Below are 17433 nucleotides of genomic sequence, written 5' to 3' on the forward strand. Positions count from 1 at the left end.
CTTCTGGAAGCTTCAAGCCAGCCAGCTGCCATGCATTCTGGGACATTCTGAGAACTGTAGTCCCAAAAATTAAATTTTAACAAGTGCTTTCTTCCAATAGCTATTGCAGTCCGTATGTCAGCTTTGAGGGTGCATAAGGAACTCCAAAAGAAAAGGAATATTGCCTCCCCTCCACATTACACTGACAGGAATAATTTGGTCAGTGGAACAACGTTGTTAGATCGTGGCCTGTGTTTTGCAGGGGGTGGGGGATGTTTCACTGTAAAAGATACACGTGGCAGTTTTTGCCACTCCCCATCCAGCTGAGAGATTATTAGAGTGACTAAGTACAACATATCATTAAGTCCATAAACTGTTTTGTTTGGACTCTTGAACATATCCACATTTAAACAGCACTTTCTAAATATGGTATAAGATGAAGAGATGCAAGACAAATCATAGAAACAGTTATATGGATTTTTGCTTCCAAACCCATAATGCTATTATCAAAACAAATAATTGTTTCTAAATCATTTAAAATGCTTTTGTAGTTTTTTGTGGGGTTTTTGGGCTATGTGGCCATGTTCTAGAAGAGTTTGTTCCTGACGTTTTGCAGCATCTGTGGCTGGCAACTTCAGAGAACTGCTTTTGTATCAGAGGTGTCTATAGGGTGTGCAGGGGATGTGGGCTACACCAGGTGACACCAAAGGTTCCCCAAACATCTGCCTTCTGGCAGAAACAGGCTCTAGCATTCACCTGTATGCCTTTAAAATGCTGAAGAGATGGTGGGATTGGGACAAGGCTCAGTGGGAAGTGAAAGGAGAGGACCCCAGATTTATTTGTTTTTAAATTACATTGTTTTAAAACATTTTTTTAATTATTCCTCTTACATTACATCTTACCAAATTTTCACTTAAAGCACATGAAGCTATGTACATATAAATACATTTAGGATGTATGTGCACATTCTATTGCAATTTGAAAGTATAATTTTAATTTTGCTAGTTGTTTTACAGCACAACTATTGCCATTACATTCAGTGATGCACAGGAATTAAGATTTATGAGCAACATTAGTGCAAAGAAACATTAATAAGGATTCTGTGTGGTGTGGGATGGGAGAAGGCCAATGGAGGGGATGACACCATGAGTTACCATACCCGGTGACACCAACCCTAGTAATGTCACTGTTTGGTATACAAGCACATGTCCTTTGTTGTTTTAAATTTTTATATATTATCACTGCCTTTATCTCTTCGGTGGGGAGGGGGACCTGGAGACTGTACAAACTGACATTTTCTTTCTTTCGGGCAGCTTGACAATTTACTCAACAAATAAATATTGACTCAGCATCTTTTCTCTAACAAAAAAAACCCAAAACAAAACAAAACCTCACTTCCTCACAGTTTATAAAAATGAATAAATGAATCAGGGTAAGAGCAGGGAAAATGTATTTGTGACTGTCATATTGGAGAGCTCATCACCACAGCTGCCAAAAAAAATATACAGCTGACACTCAAAGGACATTGAACATTTCATCAAACATCATGAGCGAGTCTCATGGACTAATGACTTTAGAAATAACTGGATCCATCTAGATCAGTCTTCCCTACCTTGGCACCTTCCAAGTGTTTCAGTCTACAATTCCCAAAAAGCCCTCACAGGTACATCTGATGGAAAGTTGGGGTCTTCTCAGTAGCTTCTCCCAGGCCATAGAATTCCCTTCTTAGAAAGATGAGACCTCCACGTTATCTTTCAGCAGATGGGTGAAGGCAGTTTTCTTTTAGTAGGCCTTTGAAGACTGATTGCTCAAGGAGAACAAGGCTTTTCATACTGTGTTGTATTGTGTACTGTGGGCTTTTGGTATCCAGTGGGGTTTGGTTCCAGCACAGCGCGTGCATACCAAAATCCATGGATGCTCAAGTCCCATTAAATAAAGTGGCATAGTAAAATGGTGTCCCTTATATAAAATGGAAAAAATTATGTATTTTGTATTTTGGACAAAGGAGCAATTTAATATATGCAGATGGCACCATCTATGGATACCACAGTTCTATGGATACCACAGATTGCTAAAAAGATAAATAAATGGACAAATCATGCCTGAACTATCCCCAAAAGTCAAGTTGACTAAATTGAGACGGTCGTACTTTGGACTTATGAGAAGACATGACTAACTAGAAAATACAATAGTGTTTGGTAAGGTAGAAGGCAGTAGAAAAAGAGGAAGACCCCCTTACAAGGAAGCCATGTCCCTAAGTCTGCAAGACCTAAGCAGAGCTGTTAATGATAGGGTGACTCGGAGGTCTCTCATTCATGGGTAGGCATAAGTTGAAATCGATTTGACAAAACATTAACAGCAAAGCCAACTTGACTCCTGAACAGGAAAATGAATGGGATATAAATAAATATCATTATTACCATCACTGTCATTTACCCTGCCAGCATGGACAACATTCAGGAATGCTGTGAGTTGCAGTCCAAAACCTCTGTAGGGCCCAAAGTCAGGGAAGGCTTGTCGGTATGGCACATACAGTTTCTAAATTGACAAGACCATAGAGGAGATGTATAACAAAGCCAGCATATGACATCCAGTCCTGAATCTGTGCTGTCAGCTGCAAGAAACTGCTCATTCACTATTGTGGATGTGTAACAATATGGTTCACTCTCTTAGTATCAGCTCCAAAAATGCAGATAGATTGCAAACATGTGCTGGCATGCAAAAAAGCTTAGCAGCACATAGCTGCACTTGGCCAGGAAGTACATGGTATTGGGAAATTCAGAGAATCATTATTCTTTTTGCAAATGAGGCTTGCAAAGCAAAGGGAGCCAGAAAATTATTTGCAGTTTTACACTGCTGGATTTACATTGTGGCAGGCACAGACATACTTTTAGAATCATAGAGTTGAAAGAGACCTCAAGGGCCATCCAATCCAAACCCCTGCCATGCAAAAACTCACAATCAAAGCACCCCTAACAAATTACCAATCCAGGCTCTGTTTAAAAATCTCGAATGAAGGAGATTCACTTAATGTGTTTTTGAAAAGAAAGTGGCTAACAAAGCTTGGGAACAGTTAGTTTTTGTACTAGAACTCTCCAAGTTCTACAACTAGTGACCATTCTGTCTGGGAGTTCTGGAAGCTGCAATCTAAAGAAGCTGATTTTTCAACAGCAAGGGACCTTTTGATCCTTCTAAGTATTTGACATGGCTCATATTCCAAATACAGTAGGCCCTTGGTATCTGCTGGGGTTTGATTTCAGGACCCTCCATGGATGCCAAAATGTGGATACTCAAATCCATATATAATATGACACAGTAATATGGTGTCCCTTATAGAAAACAGCAAAATCAAGGATTACTTTTTGGAGTGTGTGTGTGTATGTGTGTGTACAGTGGGCCCTTACATTACGCAGGAGATCCGTTCTGGACCCCCACATAAGGCAAAAAACACACATGCTTAAGCTCCATTGAATACAATGGGACTTGGGCTTGTGGCATCGAACAGAGCGTGCGCCACAGGCACACACTCCATTCATTTTACTACAGTGCGGCTTCAGCGTAAGCTGAAAGCTGCATATGGCATGCCCACATGGCGCAGGCGCACTGTATTTTCAAGCCATGGATGATTGAATCCCTGGATAAAGAATCCGTGGATACAGAGGGCTGACTGTATTTCTTGCATGCAACACTGCCTAATCTCTATACAGTGCGCCCGCGCCATACGCGGCCTTGAGCATACGCGCTCAAACCTCAGCGCGCGCGCGGGGCGGAAGGGGCAGCGCGTCCCATTCAATTGAATGGGTGCGCGCGCCTGTTGTGCCCTGCCCGCGCCCGTGCCGCCGTGCACAAGCCCCATTGTTTCCAATGGGGCTTGAGCATAGGCGGAATTCGCCTTACGCAGAGGGATCCGGAACGGATCCCCTGCGTAAGGCGAGGACGAACTGTACAATTATAGAGCTCCATCCTGCTTCCTTCCCCCTCCCCCCAATATGTATCACTGTCTTCTTCTCTTTCATTTTTTTAAATTTGAAGTTAACTAGAGTACAGCATGACATCTGCACCACCATGTTTGCTAACTGTGATTGGCTTCAAACCATGGTTAGAAGCAGATTCGTACTGCAAAACTAATAAATAGCTGGTATACAAGATCTGTCAAAGGCTAAACAGCAAGTGAGTTTGTTCAATTGGGAAGTGGCCATTTTTGCTCTAACCAAAGCCACACCAAACCATACCTAACCTGGACATGGCATTCAGCCTTCAAAATACTGGTTTGAAATCTCCGCAGTAAGTAAGAAATTGATGGGAGAATCAATACAGTTGATGTCTACCAAAGAGTTGAATTTTTATCAGGATGGGCAACTGTGGTCCTCAAGATGTTGTGACCTACACATGCTAGAGTTGTAAATCCTTTCTTATCTCACTCACATGCATGAGACCAAGACACTGTGGGTTGTTGTTTTTTCTTTTGCCTACAAGACTCTTTTGCCTACAAGACTCTGACATTTTTTGTTCTGGCACTGACATGGATTCCTGCATTTGTAAGAACCACTTTTATGCAAATTGTACCAATTGTGCAAAACTATAACACCTGCTGTCTTGTGGCAAGGGTTCTTAAAATGAGCCCTTTGCATCTTTTGAGCCACACTTTTTGTGATTCCCCCGTGTGTGCTGTAAGGGAAAATATAGTAATTTTGTCCAGACTTTTTGTGGGGATTTTGCACAAATTACAGAAACTTATTCTCCTGCTTAAGGGGAGAATTCTTGTGGAGGCTGGCAGTTTCTCAGCAGACTGTCTCAACATGCCCAAACAGCCACTCTAATTGAGAATGAAAAATTCTGTGAATATTCTTCACATCTCTGCCATATCCTGATGATTATTTAACGCTAACTCCAAGGCTCACCAGCAACCTCAAGGCTTACCAGAGACCCAAATGAATACCATGGCCAGTATCAAAATCTGCTGAGACAGCAAAGATAATCAGACAGAACATAATGTTCATCTATTTCCCAGCAAAAGGAAATCACCAGTGCAACCATAGCAGACTATTTCCTCTATCTTATATCTGTACTAGTTCGTTCTCACACATGTATATCAAGACAGACCATTGAGCCATCAAGCTGTTTATGGACAACACTGATACGCAGCAATTGTTGTTGCTGCTGCTGTTATTTCTTACCCACCTCTCCCCATGGATTGAGACAGGGAACAGCAACAAATTAAAATAAACTGTAACAGGTATCAGTTAAAACACACATCAGTTAATACCACTTTAAAAGAACATATAAAAATAATTCATATTAAAAACAATCAATTCATAGTTTAAAATTCATGGTTTAAAAGTCATCTGAATAAACCTGATGGAAGAGACTGGTCTTTAATGCTGTTTTAAATTCAGACGGGATATCCAACTGTAGAATCTCTTCCAAGATCCCTCCCAGGCTTACATGGAAATTTTGAGGATTGTACCTGGATGCCACATCTGTACTTTACACGGTCAGTTATTAATGTGTGGCCTCTTCTTCTCCCAACTGGAGTTCTCTAAGGCACATGCTGGTCATCACTTTGTCCACAAAGAACAGATGACCCATATGGAAACAGGACTCACTGTTTTACAATGAGAAGGAACTTCAAAAGAACATCACAGTGACAAACCACTGAGTAGAAGAGTGTAATACAGGGCTGTGAATGCTCACTTAGGAGGCCTGAATACCTTAAAGGCACCAGATCCCATCTGATCTTGGAAGCTAAGCAGGGTCAGCCCTGGTTAGTACTTGGATGGGAGGGTGCCAACTTAGTTGGGACACTGCCAGGTGCTGTAGGCTACTGGAGGAAGGAATTGGCAAAATCGTCTCTGGAAATTCATGGGGATGCCTTCAGTCAAAAGATGACTTGAAAACACATACACACACTCACACACTTGGGTTTGTGTTTGCTTGGTAAATGGAAATGGGAAAAGAAAAAGATATAACATCCCGAAAAATCTCCTTGCTGAAGAATTATGAGACTATTATGGTCTGTCTGGGGGAAGCAGAAGGCCAGATATAGTGGTTTTAGCACTAGACTATGACTCTGGAGACCAGGATTTGAATCCCAGCTCAGCATGTAAATCCCCCTGGGTGGAAAACCCCATGATAGGTTTGCCTTAGTGTCATCATAAGTCAAAAAGAATTTGAAAGCACATAACAACAACAAAGTCTCAGAGAAATGTTACACATTTCTGAAAAAAGTGCAAAGTCTCAGAGAAATGTTACACATTTCTGAAAAAAGTGCAAAATGGGGAAATGTTTCTTTGTTTGCATGGATTAGTAAGAATAATAGCACCAGATAGACTGTATCTTTAGTGTGTATGCTTGTGTATTTCAAAAATGAATCCAATTTTTGAGGGAAAAGGTGGGATATAAATTCAGTAAATAAATAAAGGGACAGAGACATTTGTTACTGTAGTACGCCTTCCTGTTGTTTCTGACTTACGGTGACCCTATTATGGCGGTTTCTTACAGGGTGATCAGGTGTCTTCCTTTTCTAGGACATGTCCTACATTTCAGCCTTCTGTCCAGGAAGAATTCCAAAACGTCCTCAATTTTGAGCATGACTAAGAAGCATGAATTTATATTTATATCATTTTTAGCTTTTATTTTGTAATAGCCCAAATTTGTGGTGTCTTGTCCTCCTTGAGACTTCTAGCCATGCTGTTTTCTTGGCAACATTTGTTCAGAGGGAGATTTGTCTTTTTCCTCCCACTGGGTTAGAACCTCTGCTCAGCCAGGGAAAACTACTTGGTGACCTTTGGACAGAGACATGCTAAGTATATTTTGTACAAATTGCAGAAACCATGGTGGGGAGGAAAACCTGTTTGGTGTCTCAGTCTCCCATTGGACAGGAGGTCTCTCAGAGTTGGAGATGCCAGGCTGGGCAACTGTCAGGGCTCAGGGAGCCATACTGACCTCCTAAGGAAACTCTGAAGGCTACATCCCCTGTCACATCCCCCTCAAAAGAAAATCAAAATTGTATGCCCTCCAAACATCCTCTAGGAAGCATGGGGACGCAATTTCACCATGTTGGAGGCTGGCTGGGCCATTTTAGGTCCAAGAGAGAGACCTTTTTTAACAACTGGAAGTTAAGCCAGAAGTCAACTTCTGATGCACTTCCTATTAGAATAGCAATAGAAATAGCAAGCACATTTCTATACTGCTTATCAGTGCACTTAAGCACTCCCTAAGCGGTTAACAAAGGGTAAATTAATTGCCCCCAACAACCTGAGTACTCATTTTAGCGACCTTGGAAGGATGCCTGAGTCAAGCTTGAGCCCCTCGCTGGTACTGAAATCGCAACCTTATGGTTTGTGGGTGAGTGGCTGCAGTACAGGCATTTAACCACCGCACCACCAGGGCTCCTTGGAATTAGAAGACAAAGCCCCTGATGATTTAATATTAAGATAGGTGGGATACAACCACCCCTTTGAGGCGGCCTACACCCACCCCTTTCCCCTCTGGATTGGGGCCTGGGCATCCGCAGCAGCAGCCCCAGACGCCCCAACTCGCCGCTTCTCCAGGCCTTGGGGAAGCTGCAAAACGCCGCTTCCCCGCGGCCTGGAAAGGGTTGTCCTTGGGCCATGACAGCTGTGGGGAAGGGGAGAAAGGGGCCGCTTGGCCCCTTTCTCTCCGCATTGCTGGCATGGCTGTGTAAAGATCGCGCCAGCGATGTGTGCGGCAAAAAGGAGCTCCGTTTCAGAGTTCCTTCCTGCGACGCTGAAAGGGCGCCCCAAGCACCCTGCAGCGTCGCGGGGACATCACGCCTGCGGCATGCTGTTTGGCTGCGGCACGGCCATAACATCATAATGGCGGCGCCTGTGTATACAGGGCGCTGTCATTATCATGCCACCACGACATGCTAGGGTTGCAGGACGTGCAGTGGCACCACCCTTGGGCAACCCTAGGACGTATCCAGGCCGGTGCAAAGCACCTGTCTGGAAAGCCCCATAAAAATATTGATTTTCAAAGGAGCAAAGGGGGAGCAAAAAGCACACATACTGTATTTTACTGTAATAAGTATTGAAATTATGAGTATTATTTGGATTTTGGATTTGGTTTGTATGACAAGAAATAAGGAGGGGGGAAGTATGATTTATGTAATAGAGGGGAGATATAGGTAATGGGGAGAAAGTCTGTATAGAAGAAAAAACAATATGGAAGTTAAAGAAGAAAATATATCAGTGTATTAACAACTGCAGAAATATGCATGATGTAAGTTGATGTAATAATTTTATTCTAGTAAAATCAATTTTTTTTTTTAAAGAAGACAAAGGCCTGAAACAACGTCACAGTTCCTAGAGGAAATTTGGGGGCAATTTTAAAAAAAATAAATTATGGGATCCTGGGGGTCACTAAGATGACCCTGCAGGGCTGCATGTGGCCCACAACTCAAACTTTCCCCACCCTTATTCTAGATAAATTTACATGGTACTCACAGAGCATGAAAACTTAACTCCGAAAGGTCAGAATTCAAAGATATAGCTGTGTTAGTCTGTAGAATCAGTATGTAGAGAGATCTTGTAGCACCCGGAAGTCTATGAAAGCTCATGCTGCCAGCTTCTTTATTTTCTCTGCATACTTACTGTATCCTAAAGGTCAGCCAGCAAACAGCAGGTTTCAGTGTTGTTGTTCTTTCCTCACTCCAGGGCTCACCTTCACCCAACAAGCATTCCGGCCTGGGGCAAAGGTGGTGTGCCTATACTTGAGCATGACTCAGTGGTTCCTCATGCATCTCTTAGAGAAATACTTGTATTTCAAGTGTACAGGCCCTTGGACAGGCTCACTAAGTTCACTGTCATGACATTCCTTCCTTGCTCCAAAGTTTAACTGCTGATATATTGTTTTCTTCTGAGCAATTCTGTAGCAGCTGGCTATTCATAGAAGTAATGTCTAAGTAGTTGGTTATAAGGGGGAATTGCCATTAAACACTTTCCAGAGAAAGGTTTCTCCTGCAAGGTGCCTTCTTTTAATAGTTGTCCATATTTGTTCATTTAATGACAAAGTGTTAGGGATGGAGTTCTTGTTGCACGCCTCCAAGTCATTTGTTACTTGTGGTGATCCTAAGGTGAGAGCCAGTATGGTACAGTGGTTTGAGCATTGGACTCTGACTCAAGACCAGGGTTCGATTCCCAGTTCAGGCATGGAAACCCACTGGATGACCTTGGGCAAGTCACACCCTCTCAGCCTCAGGGGATAGCAATAGCAAGTACATTTCTATACCACTTATCAGCGCACTTAAGCACTCCCTAAGCAGTTTACAATGTGTAAGCCAATTGCCCCCAACAACCTGGGTACTCATTTTAGCGACCTCGGAAGGATGCAAGCCTGAGTTGAGCTTGGATGGCAATGGCGAGCCACCTCTGAAGAAACCTGCCAAGGAAACCCCATGACAGGTCCCCCTTAGAGTCACCGTGAGTCAAAAATGACTTGAAGGCACACAACAACAACAACAAGGTGAACCTATCATAGGGTTTTCTTGGCAAGTTTCTTCAGAGTGTGTTTGCCATTGCCATCCTCTGAGGTTGAGACAGTGTGACTTCCCCAAGGTCACCTAGTGGGTTTTTATGCTCGAGTGGGGAATTGAACTCTGGTCTCCAGCACTGCAGTCCAACATTCAAACCACTACACCATGCTGGCTCTCCCACACAATTATTAATCCTCCAAAATTTATTCAGTGCTATCATTTATTCTGGCACTTATCTACCTGTCTGAATGTGCTACAGACTTAGTTTGGAAAAATACAGAAGACTAAAAAAAGAAAAACAAGCCCAATAAAACTTCTTAACACTGAGAAATACAGTATGGGCAGATAAACATTAACAGGATAGACAGATTTTAAAATATACTACTGGTAATTAAAAGCCCAAAGTCATACTCTGATCTTTCCACTTGAAGAAAGCAGGTGTGAAGCAGGCCCTCCAACTTTTTAAACTAAGCCTCCTGTCCTTGCCATACTGAGAACAACCTATTCATATCAAGCAGAGACTTTCCCTATGGGAAAGGCTGCAGGTCAATGATAAAGCATATATCCTCTGCATGTAAAAGGTTCCATATTTAATCTTTGAATTCCCCAATAAAGATCTCCAGACCAGAAAATCTGCAAATATGGAGAAGTCAAGGCTAGTTAGTATGTTTAACAACAACAACAACAACAACAACAACAGCTTTTTGGTCCTCTAGGGCATTTCTGACATACATTCTATTCCCCCAAATCTGGGGTGACCAACTTTGTAAAACTAGGGTGGGTATGCATTAGCCCCATAGGAAACACTGGAGGATCACTCTGGTTTCCACACAAAAATCAATTTTTAAATTAAATTATTAATTTTTTGCTCTCAAATGTCTTTGGGCTTTAAAAAAAGGTCTAGCTTTACAAACATTACAAAGAACCTAACAGCAGTATGCCTAAACTGAACTAACCTAATCTATCTGACATGGGATTCCACTAGAACATGCTCAAGAGCCTCACAAAGTCAGCATCTTTCTTTGTTTGCTCAAGCCTAGTCACCTTATACCCAAAATGCTCCATTCTCTCCTAGCATACATCTCCAATCTCTTCTCAGCAAAGTAAAAGAAAAAGTGCAATCACAGAAATAAAGCCTGTGCCAATGCAACTTACTCAGCAGCCAAACCAGCTACTTACCCCATTTAAGCTTCCCAAATCCTTCACCCAGTGCTCATCTTTTTCCTTGTCATAGTTGATAACAGCATGCTGCTTATCCACACTGCGAGACTGGGGACAAAAACAAAATTAAATGTGAGGCTTGCAAGACATGAGATAGTTTCAACAAATGCAACAATGAACTTGACACTAGGGGAAAACAACCTACTGAAGGGAAGGAAAATGCAGCCCATGGGCCAAATATGACTCTCCAGAACCTGTATGCAGCACCCAACGTCTCCCTCCAGAGTTTTCAGCCCCAAACCTTAAAAAATCACCATAAAATGTGACAGTTCATTCCCCTTGCTACCGACTACCCATTCCCCCCCCCCTGAAAAAAAAACTCATTAAAAAAATCCAGGCTGAATTTCAGAACCAGAAGTAATGTGATGTTGTACCAGTAGTTGTCCATGTTGTTTAATTAAAGGAATGGCCTCTCTTCTTTCATAGTTTCTTGCCCCTGGGATAGATATATAAAGGACCCCCTGTACCACTTTAAATACCAATTTTATTCATTGTAATTGATAAGTAAATGCACTCCTGCCAAAAAAAAAACCAATGCATTGTACAGCATCACCTATTCTTGTGTACTAAATCCATACCTGATCTTAATACCTATTCCAGTGTGGCAGATCAACACGGATGGTATTTAGGAAACAGTAGAGGAAGTGGTAAACTTGTGTCTAGACTCTACTGTTTCAGAATGCAGTAGAAAGGAAGGTTCATATGACTGTTACAATAAATAGGTTTTTTTAAAAATACTATGAAACAAAAAATTGGGTACTGCAGGTACATGTGTTTCAAGAAGCACTTCTACATATCAAGGAGAACTGATGTAACATATAGCAGCTCCTAGCGATCACCTGTTAGCCTTCAAAAGGGGAAAGCCATGTACAAAGTTACCTCCTTTCAAGTCTTCTCTGATCTGAGCCATGGAATCTCTCCTCATACTTCAAAATTTGTTTTTGTGTTTGTTTTACGGCTTTATGAATTCTTTTGATATGACCTTCATAATGGACACCAAATGCTAGCTAACACAGTGTGCATGGATGCCTATTAAGGGAAGAGGACTTGCTCTCCCTTTCCATATCTCTGTACCCTCCTCTGCCCACTCCAAGAGAGATTTGGGGTGGGCTGCAGAAGAAGAATCCATTCAGCTGCTAGATGGACACTGCTGAAAAACAGCAAAGGTGTTTTGGTAACATCTGAAGCGCAGGTGCTCAACATGGCAATACCTATAGCCACATGTTCTACAATGGTCCAAAAATGCTGGCAGTTGTATTGATCCATATCGTCACATCAATTCTAGCAGTTTATATTTCCACCAGGAGTGTGGCTTTTATGAAGCCAAATAGCCGTTTGCTCTACAATAGGAATCTCTCACAACTCCTACCATTGTTGGAAAAATTCATCCCATTGCAACCATCTAGCTACTATGGAGACTGCAGTTAAGATTAATAGGAAAGAAAAGGGATGGCAAACAACTCTGTTGGCCTTGCTGACCATAAAGTCTCTTGAGTCCTCCTTCTATTACCACATTGGATTCAACCCCATAAAAGCCCATAACTGCCAGGACCAGGAGCAGACAGAAGGGAATGGGTTTTTCTTTTACAATTAATCTAGTTGGGGGCAGGAGGTTTTCAATTCTGGGAGACAAGTGGGATATAAATCCAATAAATAAATAGGTACTTTTTTATTTATTGCATTTATTTAAATTCCAGCCTTTCTCCCAGTATAGGACCCAAAGTAGCTTACAATCATTAAAACAAATTATGGCTTTAAAAACGTATTAATAGAAATGTATTTTTTTTAAAAAAGAAAAACACATCTATTTAAAACACAAGTGAAAACAATTTAAAACCTATTTAAAATGTAATTTCAAAAAGATAAAAGCAATCTGGCTTGGTTGAAGACCAGCTGATAGTCTCTTCTGTTGTTGTTATTGTTGTTGTTAACTACCATCTAGTTGGCTTCCACTTACAGAGACCCAAAGGGGTCAATGAGATGTTTATTATGCGAAGAGACCCCATGATATTCACAGTTTTTTCTTAGGCAGGGTATACTCAGAGGTGGTTTGCCACTGCCTTCATCTAAATACAGCCTATCATATCTGGTATTTGCTGGGGATCTCCCTTTCATTTACAAACAGACCTGCTTAGCTTCCAAAATGAGATGGAATCTGGTGATGTCCAGGAATTTGTTGTGGTGGTCAATTTATGGTGACCACCTAGCATGGAGTTTTCTTGGCAAGTTTTGTTTGAAGGGGGCTTGCCATTGCCTTCCTTTGGGAATGAGTGTGTGACTTGCTTAAGGTCACTCAATATATTTCCATGGTCAAGCAGAGATTCAAACCTGTCTCGAGAGTCCTGTACCACTACTCAAACCACTACACCATGTTGGCTCTCAACCATAGGTATCTTCTTCCTGCTCGTGCTTTTCAATGACTGATACATAATTGTCTCCAATTCTTGAGGAAACCTTGCCATCTTGACATATAATCAACAATAGCGCCATCCTCCAAGAATTTGTCCAGTCCCCATCCAAGCTGGCAGCTATCACCATTTCTCGCTGTAGGAAATTCTACAGTTTAACTCTGTATTGTAAGAAGAAATTATTCTTCTTACCTGTCCCCAAATCTCATACCATTCAGAATATACAGACATTACACAGGAGCTGTTTGATTTTAACTGTCATTGTGGTTCCATCCTATGGAATCCTGGGATTTGTAGTTTGGTGTAGGACTTCAAATTCTCTGCCACACAGCTCTAGTGAAGTCTCAAACCCTGATTCCTCAGATACTTGGGAATTTCAACTCCCTGATTTCTTAAGCATTGGCCATACAGGCTGGTACTTCTATGGAATTGGTCCAAATATCTGGAGGACCAAAGGTTGAGAACCCTGAGCAAACCATCCTTGGCTAGAGTACTAGAATTCTATAAGAAGAGAAAATACAAATCCCAAAATTCCAAGGAGCCATGACATAGTGTGCAGTGTAAATACACCTTTCGGTTCAGCAAACACATTTGGTGGATTACATATGTTGAACAGACAGTCAAGTACAATTACTCATGCCTACTTTGGATAGCCTGTTCTGTGTCTGTAGCCTGTTCATTAGCTGTACGCTTAGCCATCTGTGACAAGTAAACATTGCCTTTGGGCACCCCAAGAGGTCATCACTGTGATAGGAAAGTGAGACAAATCTACTTTGTGCTGCTTTGTGGTTGTCTGTCGTGCCCCACATTTGAGAAAATGTGGTACAACAATTTGTCAGTCATGAGACACTACACCAACTAGTTTTGAAAGGCCTGAACAGACATATCTTTTAAACTTATATACTTCATAATGGCTGGGGAGGGCAAGATTTGGCACAATTGGGCACTTGCCACTATGACTACTAATTCCATGCAATACTTAATTAACTTAGGAAATTCCACAGAGTTAAGTGGAGTCATGTGTAGTACGGCTCTCAAAAACCCACCAGCCATGATGAGTCTAAAACTTAAGCCAACTACGCCTTGCCAGTTTTGGCATGGTTCGGAGTGAGTATATATTAATTTGCATTCTTCCTGTCTATAAGGCAGTTGACAAATCTAGAATCCAAATGCCCATTAAGGCAATGTAGAAACCAGAGCACCAGTGCAAAACAAAAGCAGAAACTAGCAACTCATCCATCAAGCAGCTTTGCATTAAATGGTTAGCACCAGCAGCTTACTTCAGTTCCTCTCACAGCATACTCATTTCTCCTAGTCACAGATTGGGATAATCTCTTTTTTAGACTACAACTCCCACAATCCCTGTGCCAGTACCAATACAATTGTTGGACTGGGGATTCTGGATGCTGTAATTCAAAACAAAAAGTGATATTCCCAAACTCTGGTGTCAACACATATTTTGATCATCATAATGCTACATTAACCAGTTTTCTAAAAAAAAGACATGTATTCAGAAATCAATCCCACTGTGTTCAGTGAGGCTTTCTGCCTGCATCCTAAACAACCCAAAGACATTTGTGGGGGAATTTTTAATCCCTTCCATAAAATTCCTCTTTGGCAGTAGCACCTATGACTAATGCTGGATATTCTGGCATTAACTAGAATGCCTGGAGCATTGATTGGACATGTGTGAACTCCACAAGTCTGGGAGCATTTCCAAGTCTAAATACAGCACTCAAAGCAGACGCCCCACTGAATTTCTGGCAAACAAAAGGATGGCAGGATTTAGCCCACAACAGGCTCCAAGCATCCAGCCTCAACCTCCAAAATAAGGTGCAAATATAATCTACTTTTTCCACCAAATACCAAACTACAAACTGAATTTCAGCACGAACTCTTCCTTAATCCTCACAAGTATTTTAAGTATTTCTAAGCCATGAAGGAAGCACAGAAGGTTTCTGCAGTGATTAAGCTTCTCCCCCAAACTATCAAAATAGATTCAAATTTCCATGCTTATAGGCTACCATCTTCTCCTGCCCTGTACTATCCAAAGCAACTGATCCAGATTAATGCAGGAAATCAAAATGAAAAGGGGTTATATACAGGACATGCAATAAAAAACAGTGAATATCCATGCCAAAAGTTTTAAAAAGAAAACTGACTGTGAGGCATGCTTCCCTGAGCAGAACAGTGGCAATAATGTAAAATAAACAAGTGCTAAAATCTATTTCTGTACTAATCTGCAATATTATTGAACCTATTTTACACTGCCCTTCTTCCAGAGAATTCATCTTTTGTCTGACACATCTTTTATTCTTACAACAACAATCTTTTAATTAGCTGACTACTGTGGTAGCCCAGTAGCTGGGAACAACAGGACCCAAAGAGACACTGCAAGCTGTTTCAGATGCAACATTAAACCATACTTTAGCAATATGAAAGCAAGTTTCAATAAACCTCAGGCTTGCAGCTCATCTCCTTTTCTGGCAGAGTTGTGAAGAGGAATTGGAAAGTGTTTGCTTCCATTTTAAATTAACAGCTTGCTGTGTCTTCTAAAGTGAAACAATGCATCACTTCCTGACGCCCCTAACCCTAGTGCGTACTGGGTCCGTACAAAGTGGCGGCGCCTGTCCACACAGGCGCCGCCATCTTGACATCGCATAGCGTCCTGACGTCACGCAGCGTTAATGACATTGTGAATGTGCTATTGGCGCCTTGCGGCGTCATTAGCGTGCCGCGAAAAGAAGCTCTATTTTGGGGCTTCTTTTTGCTCCATGAGGGAGCCGCGCGGTTTGGCTGCTGTGGCTCCCTCGCGAAGCAACCAGCAGCACCGGCAGACCACCGCTTTTAGGCGGTCTGCAACGTGCCTATGATGAGTTGAAATAAGTCAGCTTCAAACCACAGTTTATGAATCCATCTTGTTTCACCTCACCCACACCTTAAAGCACGTCATCCACACCTTAAAGCTGGTAAATATAAAATTATAATGCAATCTCCACTTTGCAGTTGTTTTGTAGAGGGGGATGGGGAAACCCTGAATAGTCCCTCAATGGCCATTTTGTGACTAGTGAAAAGTATTGAAGATCAGAAAAGTATCTGGCTGTGTCCCTATAAGCAAGTGCAAAATGATTACACTATTTGCTTAGATCTCTGGAGTACCCTAGCAGATCTTTTTCAGAATAAACTATCAGCCTATGTCTGGCTATGAGACATAGCCAGAAGCGTCTGCAATCCCTCCATGCTCTCCACCAATCATGGAAAAGCCATTCAGGCAGGCGATTTTAGAAAAATTCTGAATCCAGAGGTAGGAAGATGCAACAGAGTTCCATCTGCATAACTCTCATGCTATGCTGGGTATTGCAGGATCTTGGCCTAAGTGTTACCAGAAAAATAGAGAACTACTTTATATTAAGTTGGGGCTTTTGGTTCATCTAGCCTAGCATCTTCAACACTGTCTAGCAGCAAATCTCCTGGGTTTTATGCAGGATTCCCTTCAAGCCTTACCTGGAGATACCAGGGCTTGAACCTGGAACATTCTGCATACAAAACACAGGCTCTACCATATAGCTGCTGCTAATAATGATGATATTCTTCTTGGCTTTACTTCGCGAACGAAGATTCAGGAAGGATTCATCCATGCTTTCTACAAGCGTGTTAATGACGTTGGATGTATCCTTCGAGCCTGCGCAATGGATTTTTCTGGTGGAGTGCAGCGTGCACAGAACAGGCCTCACCCTTTAAACCAGAGGTTCAACTGCTGAGGGCTTGACAAGCATGAGTGCTATCATTAAATTAATAATAATAGCATTGTTATTATATTGTCGTTATTTGCCATCAAGTCAACTTAGACGTATGGTGACCCTATTATGAAAGACCTCTAAGAACCATTGGTCATTAACAACACTGCTCAGGTGTTACAAACTCAGGAACACAGCTTCTTTGTGAGTCAATCCACCTGTCTTCCTCTTTTCTGATTGATTTTATTGGGAGCATTTTATTGGGAATTGTTGTTTTAACGTTATTTTAGGGTGGGAGGGAGTTTTAGGATGTTTTTGCTATGTTTTTACTTGTGACTTGCTGTGTAGCATTTTTATTGTTCTTTTGTTTGTTGTTACCTGCCTCGATCCAATACAGGGAGAGGCGGGATATAAATAAATATTATTATTATTATTTTCTGACTGCCTTTCACCTTATCATCTTTCCCAGTGAGTCTTTCCCATATTTCATGGTATGTCCAACATACAACAGCTTCCGTCTAATCATCCTGGTTTCCAGTGTGAGTTCAGGCCTGATTTGCGCTAGGTACTTTTTATTTGTCTTTTGGGCATT

General features: G+C 41.7%; 1 protein-coding gene across 3 annotated transcripts in view; it reads right to left on the bottom strand.

Annotated features, from left to right (window-relative positions):
• CEP170B (centrosomal protein 170B) overlaps positions 1 to 17433 on the bottom strand; it is a 121538-nt gene that overhangs the window by 91075 nt on the left and 13030 nt on the right. For all 3 annotated transcript variants that reach the window (XM_089522661.1, XM_089522660.1, XM_089522663.1), the window contains one exon: positions 10655 to 10744. In XM_089522661.1, coding sequence (XP_089378787.1) covers positions 10655 to 10744 — 90 coding nt within the window. The remainder of the gene's footprint in view (positions 1 to 10654; positions 10745 to 17433) is intronic.

This window comes from Sceloporus occidentalis, unplaced genomic scaffold (genome assembly GCF_023333645.1).
Source record: "Sceloporus occidentalis isolate IW3139 unplaced genomic scaffold, rSceOcc1.0.p SCAF_4, whole genome shotgun sequence".
Classification (NCBI taxonomy): domain Eukaryota; kingdom Metazoa; phylum Chordata; class Lepidosauria; order Squamata; family Phrynosomatidae; genus Sceloporus; species Sceloporus occidentalis.